The sequence below is a fragment of the Amphiprion ocellaris genome, chromosome 23 (assembly GCF_022539595.1).
Source record: "Amphiprion ocellaris isolate individual 3 ecotype Okinawa chromosome 23, ASM2253959v1, whole genome shotgun sequence".
NCBI lineage: Eukaryota > Metazoa > Chordata > Actinopteri > Pomacentridae > Amphiprion > Amphiprion ocellaris.
In genome coordinates this window covers 21,878,814-21,897,057 of record NC_072788.1, presented here as the reverse complement: position 1 = coordinate 21,897,057, position 18,244 = coordinate 21,878,814, and the positions used below count along the sequence as shown (strand labels likewise).

Genomic DNA, 18,244 nt, shown 5'->3' with positions numbered 1-18,244 from the left:
AATGAAAACGCTCCTGTGTGTAGATATATTCTATCTCTGGTGGCCCACTTCTTCTTGTGTCCTTGTTTTCTTTCCTTGCGTGCCCCGGTTAGTTCTTCAGGGCAGGTGCTTTCAACAGACTCGGCCCATTAATCTACATTTTATTCAGACCGTTTTTATATGTTGGAGCCTGCAGCGAGTTAGAGACCCATCTCTGTTCTTAATTTCTGACCCACTTCTTTAAAAAATAAAAAGAAAATGGTAAAACACTCGACTCGGGAAGCAAGGAGGGTGGTTTTTTTTTAAACCCCCATGTTGTCTTAGGGTCCAAAATGACCCGGCCACTATGTTTAATAACATTTAAAAAAAAAAAAAAAAATTAATTACCTTTTTTCAACTTGACATTTGATGACTTTTCCTAAAGTGACCCCAACATTTGAAAATGTGAAACATTGTCTCTATTATTGTATCTGTTATTTTATTTTATTCAAATTATTGTTGCCAGTTATGCCCCTTGTGGGTGGAAGCAATGATTCAAAAGATGTGAGAAGACTAGTATTGAGTTTTTGTTGTTGAATTCCATTGTACAGTATGTAGTTTCCCTTCAAAAAACAAAAAAATACTTTATGCACATTTCTGGTACTTTCTTTGAATATACAAGCACTATCTAATTCCTATTTCCTAATATTGTAAGATTAACATCTTTTTGATTTTGATGTTTTTTCAATCAAAATAAGACATTTAAATGATTTCACATCGGGATTTTTCAGTGTTTTCTGATATTTTATAACCTTAAACAGCTGTTAGATGCTTTGATAATGGGAACTAATTGCTGCTTCTGATCTTCCAGCACAGAAAAATATTAATTTTATGCATTTTAGTTTTATGCATAATTTCTGCTTTGATAAAAAAAAAAAAAAAAAAAAGCAATATGATGAAACACAACTTTACACCAAACATGATAATAACAGAAAATAACAGTTTAGGCACAGTGGACAGAGCCACACTCTGGAGGAGTGGACTTATTGAGTATGATATTATATTAAATCAAACACAAACCTGAAAGAAAAAGTTCTTAAATGACCCCCTCAGAATCAGCTGTTTTGTTTGTTTGTTTGTGCAATAATTTCCTGCAATTTTTTTTACCATACCATTTAAGTAAAATATGGAGTTTGTAATAGAAAAAATCTGTTTGTCAGTCAATTATACAGTTTTTTAACAGAGCTTGAATGTGATTTCTAGTCATGTAAATTTCATGTGTCTATCTATTTATTTTCCATGAAATAACCCATCGTCAAATTTCTAATAAATCTGTTATTAATCTAATATGGAGACAAAATTGCATGTAATAAACTTAGAGCTTTTAGGGGACCCTGGGTGTCCTGCAGGGTGCTGCCTGCTTTACTCTTAAGTCAGTGATGATGCTGACTACCCACTTTTTTAACACCTGATAAAAGACTGAAAGGTTGAAAGCATTTTTGAAAAAATAATGAAAACAGAAAAGCTAAGAAAATATATTTAAATTTAGTTAAGATGAAAATAAATATTTAAGCGCAAAAAGCTATGTTTATACTGCGGAATAAACGATAAACTGGTGAATATATCCACACGCAAGGAGCTTGAACGAATGTCGTTTGCGCTTTTCAGTTGTTTTGTCCCTCCCAGGCCACCGTAGGAGGCCTTATCATTTAATACCGGAAGCTAGGAGGTCCTTTTCCCCGCAGACTCCAACATGGTGAGCTGTTTCTTCTCACTATTCCTCTCTGAAATAATCTCTAAACATCACTTTTTGCTGTTGTTTTATTAAATAAACATCATTCGGAAGTTAAAAATACACCTCTTATAAAGCAGCAAATGTGTATATTGTTACCAAAAGCAACGATTCATTCTCTGAAAAGATGTTTTAAAATGACCGGACCTCTTGGCTCTGACCAGCCACGGCTTGCTAGCTTCTCTGCGGCTAACACTGTTAGCTCGCCAAATCAAGCTATACCCGCTGTGTGATTGTGGAGATGTACATGACCCTGGGTGATTTATTTTTTCAGAGTTTGAATTGATAGTTATCGTTAAAATTAAACAAGACGCGTTAAATGTGACTATTACAGCTATGCCAATGTTAGTCTGGCTAGGCCGCAGCCGGCTGTGCTAACCAGCATTCGTTAGTAGCATCATGCTAACCGGTCACACAACACCGCCTGACTGGGCTCTACAAAAGAACCTACTCCTCATATATGGAATTGTGGTTATAGTTTATGTGTTAGACACAGCCGTCGGTTGTTTTCACCATTTGCTGACCGACTCTCATTTCATTTTTCCAGGCAAGAGGACCGAAGAAGCACCTGAAGCGCGTCGCAGCGCCAAAGCACTGGATGCTGGACAAGCTCACTGGAGTGTTTGTAAGTCACGTTTCCATCACCTATTTATATCTATTGATAATCAGTGTCATTTTTGATTTAGCGTTAGAGCTTGAATGTTGTGTAGAAGTATAATAAATGGGTTGTGACAGACTGATATTAGGATAAATGGGTGTACAGCAAAAGGCGGCAGTGTCCCATTGAAGCATATGTGATGCTGGATAGTGTAACCTTATCTGAACAGTTATCTCCCGGTATGTGTGTAACAATTCCAGTTTGTAGCATCATCAGTTCAACAACCACCAGAGAAAATGTTTAATCTGTTGCCCAGCTGGAATATCAAATACACCTCACCACAATATGTAACTATTAGACATTAGAAATTGAGTAAATCTTATCGTGCTGCACACTATAGTCTTATACTGCTTAACTTGTCTTGGTAAAAATTGTGTTGTGTGTCTGACAATCTGTGATCTCCATAAACTGATTTAGAACTCATTGCTTTGCTCTGTGACTCGAATGTAAAGATGCTAGACAAGAGAAACAAATTTGGGTTGTATATGCATTAATGTAATTGGGGCTCATTACACTGTGGTTAAAACAAGCCAGTTTGTTTTGATGCATTTACACAATTGCAGCTGTTTAATTCAGATTTCAGCTTCTGTTCGCAGTGATCCATGTGACTGCTAAATGGAACAGAAGTAGGAACTTTGACCACAGTTAATTAAGTGTCATTCAGGATAGGCTTGAACGATTTGTGAAGAATATCTTAAATATTATTATTAAATCAAGCTTCAGTTTGATATTCGTAGTGTAAACAACCCAAAATGTGACAAAGCATTACCACTAAACAATGATTGTTGCACAAGTGAGATTACATGAGCTTATAAAACTATTAACATGACAGATATAACTCTGGGTCATATACACTGGACAACATACCTTAAATTTTGTAAGTGAATTGTTTAAATTCTAAGTAGAAAACTGCCGATTTCCAGTTAAAAGTGAGCTTTTATGTTTCCGGTTCATCACTGGTTGACTTAATGTCATTCAAGATTACAGTAATCCTGAAATTTACTGTTTATGACTGTAGCTTTTCAAAGAGCTGTAGTTGGAAATCTTAATGTGCTTAGAGGGGCATACTGTGGTCACGTTTCCTCTTTAGCTCTAATAAGCATTTATTAGAGCAAACACAACCGTCCCTTCTCATTAAAATTACCCATTTGGTTGAAAATACGTAAAAGCTCTAATCAACTAAATATAAAACAAGACTTGCTGCTAAATGAAGTTATATAAGATGTCATTTCTCATCCTCTGTTCCACTTGGTTTAACACTTGTTTGGCTTGTTCCTCTCAGGCTCCTCGTCCATCCACCGGTCCCCACAAGCTGAGGGAGTGCCTGCCCCTCATCATCTTCCTGAGGAACCGCCTCAAGTACGCCCTGACTGGGGATGAGGTGAAGAAGATCTGCATGCAGAGGTTCATCAAGATCGACGGCAAGGTCCGCACTGATGTCACCTACCCTGCTGGTTTCATGGGTGAGTTTAAGAACCATTTACAAACTCTACGTTAAGGGTTTTTGGATAGTTTTGCATCTTATACACTCACATGCGAGTGTTCTAATGAGATGAAGTCGATCTCTAAACTGTAAATTGGATGTTTAGGACTGGTACATAGGAGCAGTGATGACTATGTGGGTTTGATCAGCAATGAGCTGAAACTACTCAACCAATTCCTCTAAGAAGTTCTGAGCTCCAACTTCAGCACTTAAATATTTCTCTTATCTGCACTTAAAGTGAGGACTTGTAAATGAATGTTTCATTTTTGTGGAATAAAATTGATTTTATTAAGGCCAAGGCTCCTTAGACAACTTGGAAAAGTGTTGTTTCTGAAAGTCTAGCGGGGACATGAGCTGTTGCTTCAGGTGTGTGTCACATGTTTATCAGATATGAACGTGTTGTCTGAAAGGTCACTTTAGGTTTGAAATGTCGTTTGTGGATGAAACAATGTCACATAGGACCAGTAGGATTGGAACCAGTTGGTCTTTGGGTAGAAGTGTCCAAGTGAGATAGTAAGGGGACTAAATTAGTTTGATTTAAATGTTTTTTTTTCATGAGAAGTAACTATTTAGAGGAGGATGTGAGACTAATGGGGCAACATTAAATGCCACACTGCGGTGATTAGAAACTGGGAAAGATTAGTTGCCAAAACAAATGTCTGTCTGATGCTGTTCCCAAAGTAGGGACAGTGTAAGGGTTGGATTTCCCACTCCTGTCCAGATATTTTCTAATTGAATTTACAGAGCATCTTGTGTGAGTAACATCACATCATAGTTTTATCTCAGTCTTTTGCAGATGTGTCATGTTCTGAAAGTTGTTAGTGATGGCAACCAAACCAGAGCGGACAGTAGGGCTGCAATAACACGCCTCCTCCAGCTCTGTCACCCTGTCAGTTTTCTCTGCACCTCATCGCCAGCCAGCAGCCTCATAGGGAGCTGTGGTGTTTTTTAATTTCCAAATCCGAGGGAAGCCTTCGCTGTGGGATGCTCTGTTTATAAGAACCAAACACTCTGGGCTGCGTAGCGCAGGGCAGGTATTTACAGAGTTTCTATTTCAATGTAATCGACAAGGACTTTTGAAAAGCTTTTTGAAATTTGTATGAAGCATTTCTTTTAGCCTGGTGTTTTCCTTAAACTTAAATGACAGTTTTGATTGCATTTTATGTATCAGCAATGTTTCCTCTTATTTAAACAGCACAGGGGTTTTGTTATCTGAATGCTTTTTTATAGTATGAGAAGTTTGGTCTTTTGACGGTTCATGGCATTTGTAGAAGGGAAACCACAATGAAAAGGACATTGCAAATTCTGAATTCATCCACATTTGGCTTTACATCTAATCAAAGGATGTCCTGCAACTTTTTGAACTACTAACCTGATTGTGAAAAAGGCCATGCCTGAACTGAACTGTCCCTTTTCTTAGGAAGTCTTTGGCTTCTCCACAAACTGCTCCTGTTGCCTTACTTTGATCTATAAATTCACTTTCACTTCAAAGAAGTATGTTATTACCGAGATATGGAAACTAATAAGTTTGCTGTAGCCTTTATAAATGAGACTTAACTTGACTGATATTGGTGCAGTATTTGCAGAAATGAGGCGGTAAAGGCTTGAATGACAGAACTTGAGTCTAACCTTTATCCACAGTTTGCAGTTTTGTTGACTTTAATTGATATAGTTTGGTAAATATTATGTTGGTGTTGGTTCAGATATTATCTTAACTTTTGCGAGTAAAGTTCCGGAAACGTAGCTTTCTTGTCATGATAGTTTCTGCTGTCAGTTGGTTGGAAACTTGCCTGTGATTAAAGGCAGAAGGGATTCCAATGTGACTACCACTTAAACATTAAATTTAATCACCTTTTCAATACTGATGCTATTTGCTGTTTGTTTACGCAGATGTGATCAGCATCGAGAAGACTGGTGAGCACTTCCGCCTGATCTACGATGTCAAGGGACGTTTCACCGTCCACCGCATCACCGCTGAGGAGGCCAAGGTAAGAGCTGGACATTTGATTTCATAAATCTCAATAGAGTGTTTGTCCATTAAAAAAGCAGATGCGTGTTTTGCTAGAAGACTCTCGAGCACAAGCGATGCATATGCTAATAATTACTTGAGTTATCAGAGATCAACGTGCATTTCACTGCATCTGTCTACCCTGGGGGATGCAGTTAATTCTCTCTTATTATAGAAGGTGGAAAATAAAAAGTAGATGTCTGTCAGATGTCATCAGCTGGATTTAAACCAGTAACACTGTTAGTGATAGCAGGTGTGACCACATGCTTGGAACCCATTTGGCAAGAACACACCAAATCTCCAGAAATCCTAGCAGGATGGCGGACTTGTTGGGTGTAATCTGTATGTGTGGCTGCTTTTCTTAGGATTTGGTCAGCTGCTGGTGTTTGAAACCAGTTTAATCTGCAAAACCTTTGGTCAAATCTGGTCGAAATCCTCTTCTGAGATGAATTAACTCGGACGCAGATGGGAGAGTGGCAGTGCTTTCTTTCTTTGAGTTTCTGTGCCGTGTGATTGATTCTTAACAGTGTATGTTATTTAGAGCGGCTTCATTAGATCTCTTGTTATGACTCAGCTCTCTGGGGTCAACTGGGTGCACCAAAAAACAGAAAGCAGTTTATTGCTTAGTGGTGAAATGAACACAGAAGAAAAGTGATAATACAAAGGAAACAGGGCTTGTGGGTGTTGCAAAATTAAACAACCAAATAAAACCAAACGACGGCAGAGTTTACAGAGTTAAAACCAAACAAACAACTCTATAGCCAAACTTAGACTCAATAGCAACATTGATAACCAACAAAAGAAACTTTAACAAAACATATACTACTTTTCAAAAGTTGGGGGTCACCCAGGCAGTCTCATGTTTTCCATGAAAACCTACACTTTTATTCATGTGCTAACATAATATCACAAGGGTTTTCTAATCATCAATGAGTCTTTCAACACCATTAGCTAACACAATGTAGCATTAGAACACAGGAGTGATGGTTGCTGGAAATGTTCCTCTGTACCTCTATGGAGATATTCCATTAAAAATCAGCTGTTTCCAGCTAGAATAATCATTTACCACATTAACAATGTCTAGACTGGATTTCTGATTCATTTAATGTTATCTTCATGGAAAAAATTGCATTTCTTCCAAAAATAAGAACATTTCTAAGTGACCCCAGTCTTTTAAACTGTAGTGTACATTATCACACAGGACAAGTAACTCCTTACCCAAGTTAAACAGCTGCTAAGTCTTCACCAAGACTCAATTAACTTCCACACTAAGCTAACAGCTGCTACCAGAAGTTACAACTTGGACACAAGTGACCTCTCCACTAAGTCAACCATTGGTCCGTGCTCCTTTCCTAACCCAGCTCCTCTTCCTCTGCAGTACAAGCTGTGCAAGGTGAAGAAGATCATCATCGGCACCAAGGGAATCCCCCACCTGGTGACCCACGACGCCCGCACCATCCGCTACCCCGACCCCCTCATCAAGGTCAATGACACAGTCCGCATTGACCTGGACACCGGCAAGATCACAGACTTCATCAAGTTTGACACCGGTAGGTTGAACCTGTCGCAGCTGGAGGTTCCCTCATGTGTTCCGTTTCATTATGATGGAAAGTTCTCACCTGTCTCCTCTCCTCCCACCAGGTAACCTGTGCATGGTGACTGGCGGTGCTAACTTGGGGCGTATCGGTGTGATCACCAACAGGGAGCGTCACCCTGGATCCTTTGACGTCGTGCACGTCAAGGACAGCACAGGCAACAGCTTTGCTACCAGGCTGTCCAACATCTTCATTATTGGCAAGGTGAGGATGCAAAAACATATTCTGTTAGTGTCTTAGATGAGGATTTGGAGATCTGTCTGTGCATTCAAGAAGAAGATGCATGGAATGCATTTTACGAATGGTTTAAATTAAATTTCCATCATATAAACAAATGCACTCCAAGCCAAATCTTCTCATTTGAGTTGAGACAATCAGATTCAGATCAGTTATCTGAGCTCTGGTGACTTTGGAGCAATGATGAAATTTCTTGGTTTTGATCAGTACTGAAAACACACAACCAATTCCTCTAAGAAGTTCTGAGCTCCGTTACAGAACAGTTCCAACCTTCAGAACTAAAATTTCTTCCCACAGTTCAAAACTTGTCATCTGTAAAGCTTAATGTACAACATTGAACCAAAATGTTTGTTTTAGCTTAAAGCTAAGTTCCTTGGTGGGTCCCAGTAAAATGTGTTCACAAAGTAAAGCTGACAAAATTACACATAAGGTAAACCTGCAGTATTGGGTACAAGTGTAAAGCTTGGTTAATACTTGTGTTGAATCTACCGAGTACAAAAATGATGCTTCTGTTTGCTCATAATGCCAATAAAACGGACAAGTTTCCATCAGTGTGACCTCTCTATCAACCCGTGTTTAGCCTCGCTTGGTTCCGACAACTTCTCTCTTTTCTGTGGTGCAATATGTTCAGTAAAAGTAGCTTTAACTCCACAAAAACATACCAAAGCACAGGTATAAATGCTCACAATAGTAATATAACATGTAGATTCAACACACAGTTAAATCAAGCTTTTGTTTGACAAATTGAAAGTTAAGGTTTGTTTTTTGTGTTCATGTTAAAACTAGTAAAATGCAGCGCGATGCACTAATAAAACATAAGATCAGTCAACAGTAGGTGTCCATAAGAGAGAATAATTAGCCAAAAACCAACTAACGCAGACAGCTTTTAGTATAATGCTACTTTTTTTTTGGTCTCACAGCCAGGAGACATTGATATTCAGTGTTAAAACTTTATGAACTCTGCTTCATCCCATCAAATCAGTCATTTAATGTTTAGAAGGACCTGGTCTGTCGAGATATAAAACACTTCTGACATTTATGTGGTCGCGAATCTGTCAGCAGCTCAGTCGTCTCTTTGTTTTGTGGCATTTATTCAGCTGCATGGACTCCAAGCATTACTGCACCTTAGTGACGGACAGACAAACCTAAGCACAATCAAGTCTTGTCACAGCTGTTTTATATTTCTTCATAATCAGCTGGTTATCATTTTGTCCATAAATTGAAAGAAAATATCTTTAATTTTAGAAAGAAGTACCACAGATCTAGATTTTGGAGACTCTACCTGCTGGTGTTTGACCCAGAACGCTTTTTAAACCAACATCGACTAATTAATCGTGTTTGTTTCCAGGGCAACAAGCCGTGGGTGTCCCTGCCCAGAGGAAAGGGAATCCGTCTGACCATCGCCGAGGAGAGAGACAAGAGGCTGGCCGCCAAGCAGGGCAGCAGCTAAACTGGCCACAAGACAGACCGCCTGGTTTTCAAATAAACTGTTATTTACAAAACAACCCCAGACTGTTTGTGTGGTTTATTAGACGATGTGGGATATTTAGGAATCCGGGAAAACATGTCGGTATGCTTTAAATTAATATATAAAATATATAAGTGTTGCCGGTACCTCAAAGAAAATTAACGTGGTTTTAGTCCAACATTATTGCTTTTGACTAAAGTGTGCAAATGTGTATAAATGCATTGCAGTTGTGGTGGAATGTGGGAGTTTAATTTCAAATGTCTATAGATAAAAAGTAAAAATTTAAAAGCGTAACTGGTTTTGTTTCTCCAGTTCAGAACCAAATTGTAGAGCTTATCTAGTAAACGGGGCTTCACGTGTCATGATTAGAATATTTGAAGGAATAAAATCATGTTAGACAAGCAGGAATTAAATCTTGTTTTTGAACCTTTGGGTTATTAAAATTTCGTTAGTAATTATTGATATTTATCAGTATATTCAGTGGTACACAGAAGAAATCACGCTGTGTGCCTAATTTTCCAAGATATTAACAAAAAACTAAACTTTCAGTCAACACTGGAACTTCCTGTTGGTAGGGCAAGATTACATTTGGTTAGTTTACATTTGTTCTCACAAGCGATGGAAAACATTTGTTTAAAAGCTTTCTCGCAAATAAAGTACCCAAAGTTATAAAATAGTTCATTTTTGTTTTGTGCCATTAAATGTACCGACAGCTGACAATAAAATACTGAAGAAACCGTAAAAAACAGAATTCTCAGGCAGGTTCAGAAGCGTTGCTATTCCTGCCGCAGTAGTCTATTAACCATGTTTCGGGATTTTAAGAAGACTATCTTATACTCAGGATTTGGAGTGTGAATGTGTAATACGATTTTGTAATTATAACTACTAGCTATTAGTAGTGAATTCGGCGTATTTAATTCTCCGAAATGGAAACTAATAAAGCCTTAAAAAAATCCGAGACTCAATCTGCAACACACAATGAAACGTGCCTCAGAACTCGCCTGAGAATTCTCTAGTTTTTAGGATTTCTGTCGTTTTGAAGTAGCTTAGCGATGTCTGTCAGTCCAGGCAATGGTACAAAGTAAAGAATTAGTGTTAATAGATAATTCGGCATACTTAATTTTTCAAAATGTTGATAAATGAGAAAAACGAGGCCCAATCTGCATCGCGTACTGGAAACTCGCTGTGTACTAGGGCGGGAATAGGAGCGCTGCAGAACTTGCTTTAGAATTCTCCGGTTTTTAGGATTTCTTTCGTTGTAAAGTAGTCTCAGGATGGGTGTCAGTGCATGCAACGATACACTGCAAAATTTTAAGTGCTGATAGCTAATTCGGCATACTATTTTTTTTTCAAAAATGTAAATAAATAGGAAAAAACGAGGCTACATCTGCATTGCGCGAAGTGTAAACTCGCTGCGTGTACTGGGGCGGAAATAGGGACGCCGCCGAACTTGCTTGAGAATTCCTCGGTTTTTAAGATATCTTTGGTATTGAAGTAATTCAGTGAGAATTGTTAGGATGGTTGATGGTAAATATTAAAAAGAAGCTGTTAATAGCTCATTCGGCTTCGTCGACTTTTCAAACGTGTCCTGCTAAATATGTTTGGTCACAATTGACATGGTTATTGTCCAAAACCCAAAATGCTAACACCTCATGAAGCCAAATCCATTACAGCAGGTTTGTGTGTGTCTTCATTTTTTAACATTATAATAATAATAATAATAATAATAATAATAATAATAATAATAATAATAATAATAATAATAATAATAATAATAATAAATACAGTTTGACTGAATGGGCATTTTTAAATCTGATTTTTATTGATAAAAGTTTAAATGACTAACCAAGTCTGGACCTTAACTACAGTGGGTCTGTATGTTTTATTCTTCTCTTTCTAATCCATTCAAGCTCACAGTTTCAGATGCATCCATCTGTTTGTGCTCCTAATCCTTTCCTCTTTTCCTGCTCTCCTTTTTCCAATCTCATCCCCCTATTTCCATCCTCCTCACCTCCTTCCTCCTCCCTTGCTTCCTTTCCTACACTCATTCCCATCTCCCTGCTAAACATTTTGTCCTCTTCTCTCAATCCTCTTTCCCATCTTCCCTCAGTTCCCACATTGCCTTCATCCTTCCAGCTTCTGTCCTTCACTAAAATAGCTTCCTGCGTAATCACCCCTGCAAATATCCATCTTTCACACCAGTCAAACCTCTCCTTCCTTCCTTCCTCCCTTCCTTCCTTACTCTGATATCCCACCTCCATCCTTTGCTTCATCCCTCCATCTTTTACTCCAAATATTCCTCTTCCTCCATCCCGTTCTCTCTGTGTTCTGACTTCAGTACTCGTCCATATGGTGACTGCTGGGATGCAGCCTGCTCGTGCTCTGCAGAAACCTGGCCTGGCAAACACCACCTCAGTGTGTGTGTGTGTGTGTGTGTGTGTGTGTGTGTGTGTGTGACGTAACTTGTTCTGGCCCTCACGCTCACCTGTGTTTGTGCAGCAAAAAGAGCAAGAGATCAACGCTGCCCTTCTCCCTCCATGACTTTCATTTCCAACCCCGCCTCTCCAGCTCATGACACACAAACACGCGCAGCAGGAACATGTGTGTGTGTGTGCGTGTGTGTGTGTGTGTGTGTGTGTGTGTGTGTGTCGGTGTGTTCAGAGGGCCACAGCTCACTCCCATGACCGTCTGCTCCCTGACACGCCGAACAGTACAGTAATCCATCATTGTTGGCAGGGAGAGGTGAGGACAGTGAGTCTGTTGGATTGTAGAAAAGGGAACAAGTTCAACATTTATTCTAAGATGTCCATTACATAAGAAAAGCCTTTATTATTCCCACAGTGGGGAAATTTCCATCATTACAGCAGCAGAGATAGTGCAAACATTCAGGAAATGTGCTACAAAAATAAATAAAAAAACAGCATATACGTAAGTACTAAATATAGAAAACACAGTATGAATAGAAATACTGACATTGCACAGATTTTTACATATCTGCAAAATATTACTGCAGAAGCCTCATTTAGACAGTCTGTTTTTTTTTTTTTGTGCAAGATTTTATTGCCACTAGAGGTACCATGAGGCTAATTTGGATGATTTTACTCAAAACTTGGGTGTGATCTGAAAATTGAAGCACATGTAGAGACCTGCATTCTGTCAAACAGCCAGCAGGGGGCGACTCCTCTGGTTGCAAAAAGAAGTGCACAGACTCTACTTCTCACCTGATTAGTTCTATCAGGAAACATTTTCCTCATGAGTTTATGGTCTCAATCACTAATTTCAGGCCTTCTAAATACAGCATAATGGTAATTTTGTAAATCATGGCCCCATTTGTAGGAGCTATTGTAGGACTTTTCAGACTCAGCGTGTCAACCTGGTTTGTGCTGTGAGCTAACCTGAGCACCACCTAGACTTCAGCTGAATGCTAATGCTAACATTGTTGACATGCATAGCAAATTAATATCTATTGGATTTTACAAAGATTGCATTTGCATTTCATATGTAGCATTAAACTAAGTTGACATTTTCTAATGGCAACATTTGGTATGGGACATTCACAGCAAGTTCATATGTCCAGTTAGCCTGCCAACATGCTTAGCTAGCTATGTTAATATGAAAGGATCGCTTTATCTGTGCTTAGCTCTGCTGAATGCTTGTGTTACCAACGAAAGATTGAGTTACATTTAAAATTTACAATGCTAGCATGCTTTTGTTAGCATACTGATATTAGCATTCTATCATGCTAACATTTAGTATGAGGAATTCAACCTGTTAGCATGCTATCATTTGAATGAACTTAGGTTAGCGAAGTCCAAATACCAACTTTTAGCTTGTACAATCTCAGCATTTAAACCCTATGCTATCATGGTAGCATTTAAATTTAGCATGTAAATTAATATGCTCATGTTAGCATACTCTCTTGTATTCAGTTAGCAAACACTGTGCTAACAGATTAAGTGTTATTTTTGATGTGCTAATATAAATAGCTAGCAGGTTAACTTGTGACAGAATCGAGGGATTCAGGTTTATTATAACATAGATCTTTTTTTTTCAGTTTGACTCTCCATTAATTGCTAAAATCCACAAACATAATTGACCAAAATCTTTAGAAAGTCAGGAAAATTCTTGTAACAGTTTAGGAGCAGAGTATTTACAAGTTACACCTTCATTTTATTTTTTTTTAATTCATGATATTGTATCCTTATTGATATTTTGGGTGCACTTGCTGTTGTTTTTCCTCCAAATAATGTAGTTTATTTGTTTACGACCTGTAGGTGTTGCAAATTCCTTACATCTGACCCAATCATTTGACTCATGCGGTGCTATAATAACAGCCAGAAATACGATCGTCTAATGATTTAACTGTTTAAGTTTATCTGAGGTCAGAGCAAAGTGAAAACAGATCCTCAGTTGTGGCGATGAACTCGCTTTGACTCGTAAACAAATTTGTATTTTGAGGTGAAGCTACGACATGAAACAGCAGATTCTGAAGACTTTCAGGGTTTGCGGTTTAGTCGCAAATCAAAAGTGGCAGCGTTGTCCCCATTTTCATAGGCCTGGGACCAGTTCTTGCAAACAAATATGCTCTCTCACACACACACACTCGTGCACAAACACAGTCTTTGAACATTTGAAATATGAGCCTCGCCAGGCGCATGCTTTGCTCTGGTCCTGTTCTGCGTCTCCCTCGCGAGCCGAGCGACAATCACATTTGATTCACACACAGCAGCTTTGAAGTGGATGGTAAGAAAAGCAGCAGAAATGTGAGCTGCAGAGGGAAAAAAAAAGAAAAACATCCACTCAAAGAACAGAAAACTAACATGTTGAATTATCTGACAAACAGAAGATTAAACCCAGAGCAGGAAAGCTGTATGGAAACACAGCAGGGATTCAATTATTCTAAATACTTAACGTGTGCATTCTTATCAACTGGTTCTAGAGCTAAACACTCGCAGAACTTGCAAATATAGTATGTTTAATCGACTTTACAAGTTTAATTAGTGTTTAAAGTGAGGCATAAAGGTGAGTTTTACGTATTTATTGGTTCCACGTTCATGATCTCTGTCTTCAGTTTCCTCGATATTTTTGAATTTATGATGAAAATGTCACTTTTTCTCGTGAGAGGAGTGTTAGAAAGCCGGCATTGTGGTCCATGTATTGTGCTGTGACCTCCTGTTCACGTGGTTCGTATGTTTTCAGAGCATTCTGCTAACCACGTTTCCTAGCAACCGATTTACTTTACTGAGACGTTTCTTAAATTTTTAAATGGAAACTCAACCAGAAGACGTCTCTCTCCCAGCATATTTAAAAGATGCAATGGAGAGGCCAAGAAGCACCAAGTGGAGTCTCCGAAGTGTGTGATGTTGAGGGTCAGCAGACAGGGGAGGCCGAGGGGCTGGAGATGGAAATCAGAGCTAACCAGCCGCGAGAAGCTTCTGTCAGGCCCAGCTGGAAGAAACAAGGAGTTTGACGGCACTTTGAGAGTCAGTAGATGCACATTTGTGAACCACAAACAACTACAAAACACTCCCCGTTGTGTTTTTCTGTGAGAAATTCCATTTAAATGCTGTTTATTTGTGCAGGCAATATCTGATCCACTTTGAAACAGAGTCTGCAGATCAAGGTGGAGTACTTCAGCCACATATTTAAGAAAAACATCAATAAATGTAGCATTCAGAAGCTAGAATTGCCCCAGTTAGCAGAAATACTTCTTGCAGGAGTTTTGCATAATTGCCTGAAGACTTTGGTCCATTTTTCTTACAAATTTTATAGCTTCTTCTAGTCTGTTTATTGCTTTTCATGCTTAATGTCGCCTTGTGACGACACCAAACAGCCTTTTTTTCAAACATTTCCTTCAAATTTGTTTGACAACTATATGAAAACATGGCTAATAAATGCAAGCTGCTCCGCCCCTGAGAAAGCAAAGCAACCCTGAACCATGTTATTTCCGCCAACAATGAAGTTCTTCTCTTGAAAAAGTTGCTTTTGTTCTGCACCAAACATGTTGACTGTTACTGTGGACATTATTCAAAAAGGCCTGGTCTTTGTGTCATGTTCACTGTCAAACTTTAGTGTTGCTCCAGTGTTTTAATGCAAATATGTTGGAAAAAGTCAACAATTCCCGCAGGATGTACTTTATATTTACATGAATGTGTCTTTGCTCTGAAACTAGCAAAGTTGTAGGTGTTTATTACAGACACAAGAAGTGGGAGGCATCTGATTTTAACAATATTCCCTGTTGGTTTATCTTGCACTCACCAGTTTTAATTGATCCAACTTAATATTTTACTACAGTATCGATGGGTATCAGGTTCTATTACCACGAAGAAGACGCCACACTGAGGCATGATATGGATCAGTAAAGCATTTAACACCTTAAATGTGGCTTCATTTGTGTATTTTTTTAAATGAAAATGTGGTTCTGCAGCTGCTGAACTCCACCTGTAGGTTGAGTTTTCAATACTCTGTGCATTTTCTTCTTCTAAGCTCAGTGATTGGATGCTTCTCGTTTAAATGCATTTTGTGAGTTGTGAGTTCTGAAAATGTGTTTTCAACTTTTTTTTTATTAAAGAACCAGATAATTTGAGCGATGGATTTATAAAAGCTGGTGCAGCCAAAAGAGGACAAAGACATGTTGTTTTATGTAAGTGTGGTCTTGACCTGTCCAAATAAAGCAGCGTTTTTGCCCATTTTTGTTAAATTTGTTCTTGATGGAGTTGTGTTGAAGAGGATTTCTAGCAATGTGACTGACAATAGGTGTTGGCTTTTCACCCCTTTCAATAAAGAGATGGATCGGTCTTCAAAAGCACATATAAGTGTTAGTTCATTCAACCAAAAAGACGACAAACACACTGTAATATATCCAGTATTTTGCGAGAAAAAGTTGAAATTGGACAAGAGTTTTCTTTATGATACTGTCATCCTTTATCTTGAAGATCTTGACCCTGAGCTTGAGGACCACTGAAATAAACCTCTCCACACCTACACGAGTCACACTGGATTGGAGCATCATGATGGATTTATGTAAAGACTGAAAAGACAGAAGAAGAAGAAGGTGGAGTAGGAGGTGGAGAGGACCAAGTAATGGAGGTAAATTTGGATCGTGCTCCTTGTGCGAGAACAGAAAGTGGGCTGAGCTGCTGAAACAATGAACTCAGTCATCTGAGGAGGAGGAGGGAGGAGGAAGAGCCAGTGGGTGAGGACAGCTGTTTCTAATCAATTGCCTCCATGTGATTGACTGCCGAACTGACTGTCGGCTGATTGGACGAATGGCGCGATGACAGTCGCGAGGGCGGGGCTTCCAGGACTAGTTAGCCCCATCTGGTTGAGTCGGTCAGTCAGGTGACTAGCTGGTTGGTTGATTGACTGAGTTGACTCGTTGGTTGTCATGACAACTAATTGGCTGGATAGGATTGGTGTGAAGCCATGGTAACCGTATGGATGATGTAATGCAGCCGCTCCCTTCTGACTTCCTCCAGTCTGTTATAGTTTATATCCACACTCTTTATCGCTATTGCACGCACACACACACACACACACACACACACACACACACACACACACACACACACACACACACACACACACACACACACACACACACGCTCCCATAAGTTTCCCATGTTGATGTTTTCAATTGTGTCAATAAAAGGCAGTTGATGTTGAAATTCCTTCTCCCTCCATCCCCCCTCAGCGCAAGACAGACTGCCTGAACAAAAACATTTAGGTAGGCCAAGTTCACGTCTGGGAGGGGTTGCTGAAGGGGGCCCGGGGGGCGCTCTGAGCTCCAGATGTGCTTTGTTTGGGGGGACGGAGAGAAGGAGGAGGGCGAGAGGGAGGAAGGGTTCGTTCACGAGCCTCTGGGTGGAGGACCGGGGAGTTTTCACTGGGCTCCGGAGAAAGCAGAGAAGTTGCACTTAAACGCCCCTGAGATAGAAACCGAAGTCGAGCTGCAGGAAGAGATCCGTGCAGCTGCAGATTCACTGTAAAAGTGAAATAAAAAGACCATAGTATGAAAGACTAGAACCCGGATACTGCCCAGATATTAAACAGTAAATCAATCAAATTAGATAAGTGCAGTAGATTCTAAAGTAGGTCAGTTATTCCGCTCTTTTAGCAATTTTTTGAGTTTTTTACTGCATTCTACAACCTTCTTCAACAAATGGGCCTGGATCCAGATATTGAAGCTCACAGAATAGATCATTCTAATAGATATTTGCCAGAGCTGCAGTGCTATGGCTATGAAAAGGTTGTAAAATACATCTGAGAGGGTGCAAGATGTTAACAGGATAGGAGAAAAGGTAGAAAAACATCTAGAGTGTGGCTATTCTGTAATCTTTGCTTCTTTTTCATGAATTACTGAACAGGTTTTCGGCTTCAGGTGTGAAATTAGAAGAAGAATCCAACACCACCAAAGAACGGATCTAGTGTCAGCTCTACAAACAACCAACAGTAAAAGGTCAAAGGCCAAATCACCTAACTGTGTTCGATTCTGAAGACAAAGCGACAGAGCATTGAGCAGGTATTGTTCTCAGCAGGTGGTTCGATTCCTGGTCAGTACCGGATCTGAGCCGTGCAACAGAAATACAGGAACATGATGTTTCTCACAACGGAAGCACAGCCAGTCAGTAATCTTGTATTGACAAGTAATTGCCAGTTTTAGGACAATGCATCAGCTGTTATTCAACCCATCCGCATTCAGTTCTGTATATATATATATATATATATATATATATATATATATATATATATATATATATATATATATATATATATATATATATATATATATTTTTTTTTTTTTTTTTTTTACCTAAAGTTAACCAAACCCTAGAGGTGACAGATCAGGATGCATTCATGTTTGCAAAAGTAAGTTGTTAATTCTGCAAGGTTCAATTCTGTGCAGCATTTTTAGCAAATTATTGAAAATCACAGACACAATTTTTCAGCTCTAAATACTGCAAAGATGGTTAATTCTCTACAAACCCCTAATTTAGATCTGCTTTACTGTCTGTGCTTTTAAATGAAGCTGACTTGCTGCTGTCC

At 39.0% G+C, this 18,244-nt stretch overlaps 1 protein-coding gene and 2 non-coding genes across 3 annotated transcripts; all 3 read left to right on the top strand.

The window, feature by feature from the left end:
* Window positions 1-1,664: 1,664 nt before the first annotated feature.
* rps4x (ribosomal protein S4 X-linked) lies at window positions 1,665-9,236 on the top strand. Its single transcript, XM_023261385.3, has 7 exons — window positions 1,665-1,714; window positions 2,298-2,375; window positions 3,691-3,871; window positions 5,782-5,879; window positions 7,278-7,449; window positions 7,541-7,698; window positions 9,080-9,236. Exons 1-7 carry the CDS (start codon window positions 1,712-1,714, stop codon window positions 9,179-9,181), a joined length of 792 nt encoding a protein of 263 aa, XP_023117153.1. The 5' UTR covers window positions 1,665-1,711; the 3' UTR covers window positions 9,182-9,236.
* Window positions 4,013-4,088, top strand: LOC111562890 (small nucleolar RNA SNORD61). The gene has a single exon (XR_002745639.1). It is a non-coding gene; the product is annotated as a small nucleolar RNA SNORD61 (small nucleolar RNA).
* On the top strand, window positions 7,909-7,981 carry LOC111562884 (small nucleolar RNA SNORD61). Its single transcript, XR_002745637.1, has one exon. It is a non-coding gene; the product is annotated as a small nucleolar RNA SNORD61 (small nucleolar RNA).
* Window positions 9,237-18,244: the final 9,008 nt, after the last annotated feature.

Bases quoted from the DNA above. Each gene is read 5' to 3' on its own strand.
- rps4x (XM_023261385.3), top strand. The intron at 3,872-5,781 runs GTGAGTTTAAGA...TTGTTTACGCAG, and splicing joins CTACCCTGCTGGTTTCATGG to ATGTGATCAGCATCGAGAAG. The intron at 7,450-7,540 runs GTAGGTTGAACC...TCCTCCCACCAG, and splicing joins CTTCATCAAGTTTGACACCG to GTAACCTGTGCATGGTGACT.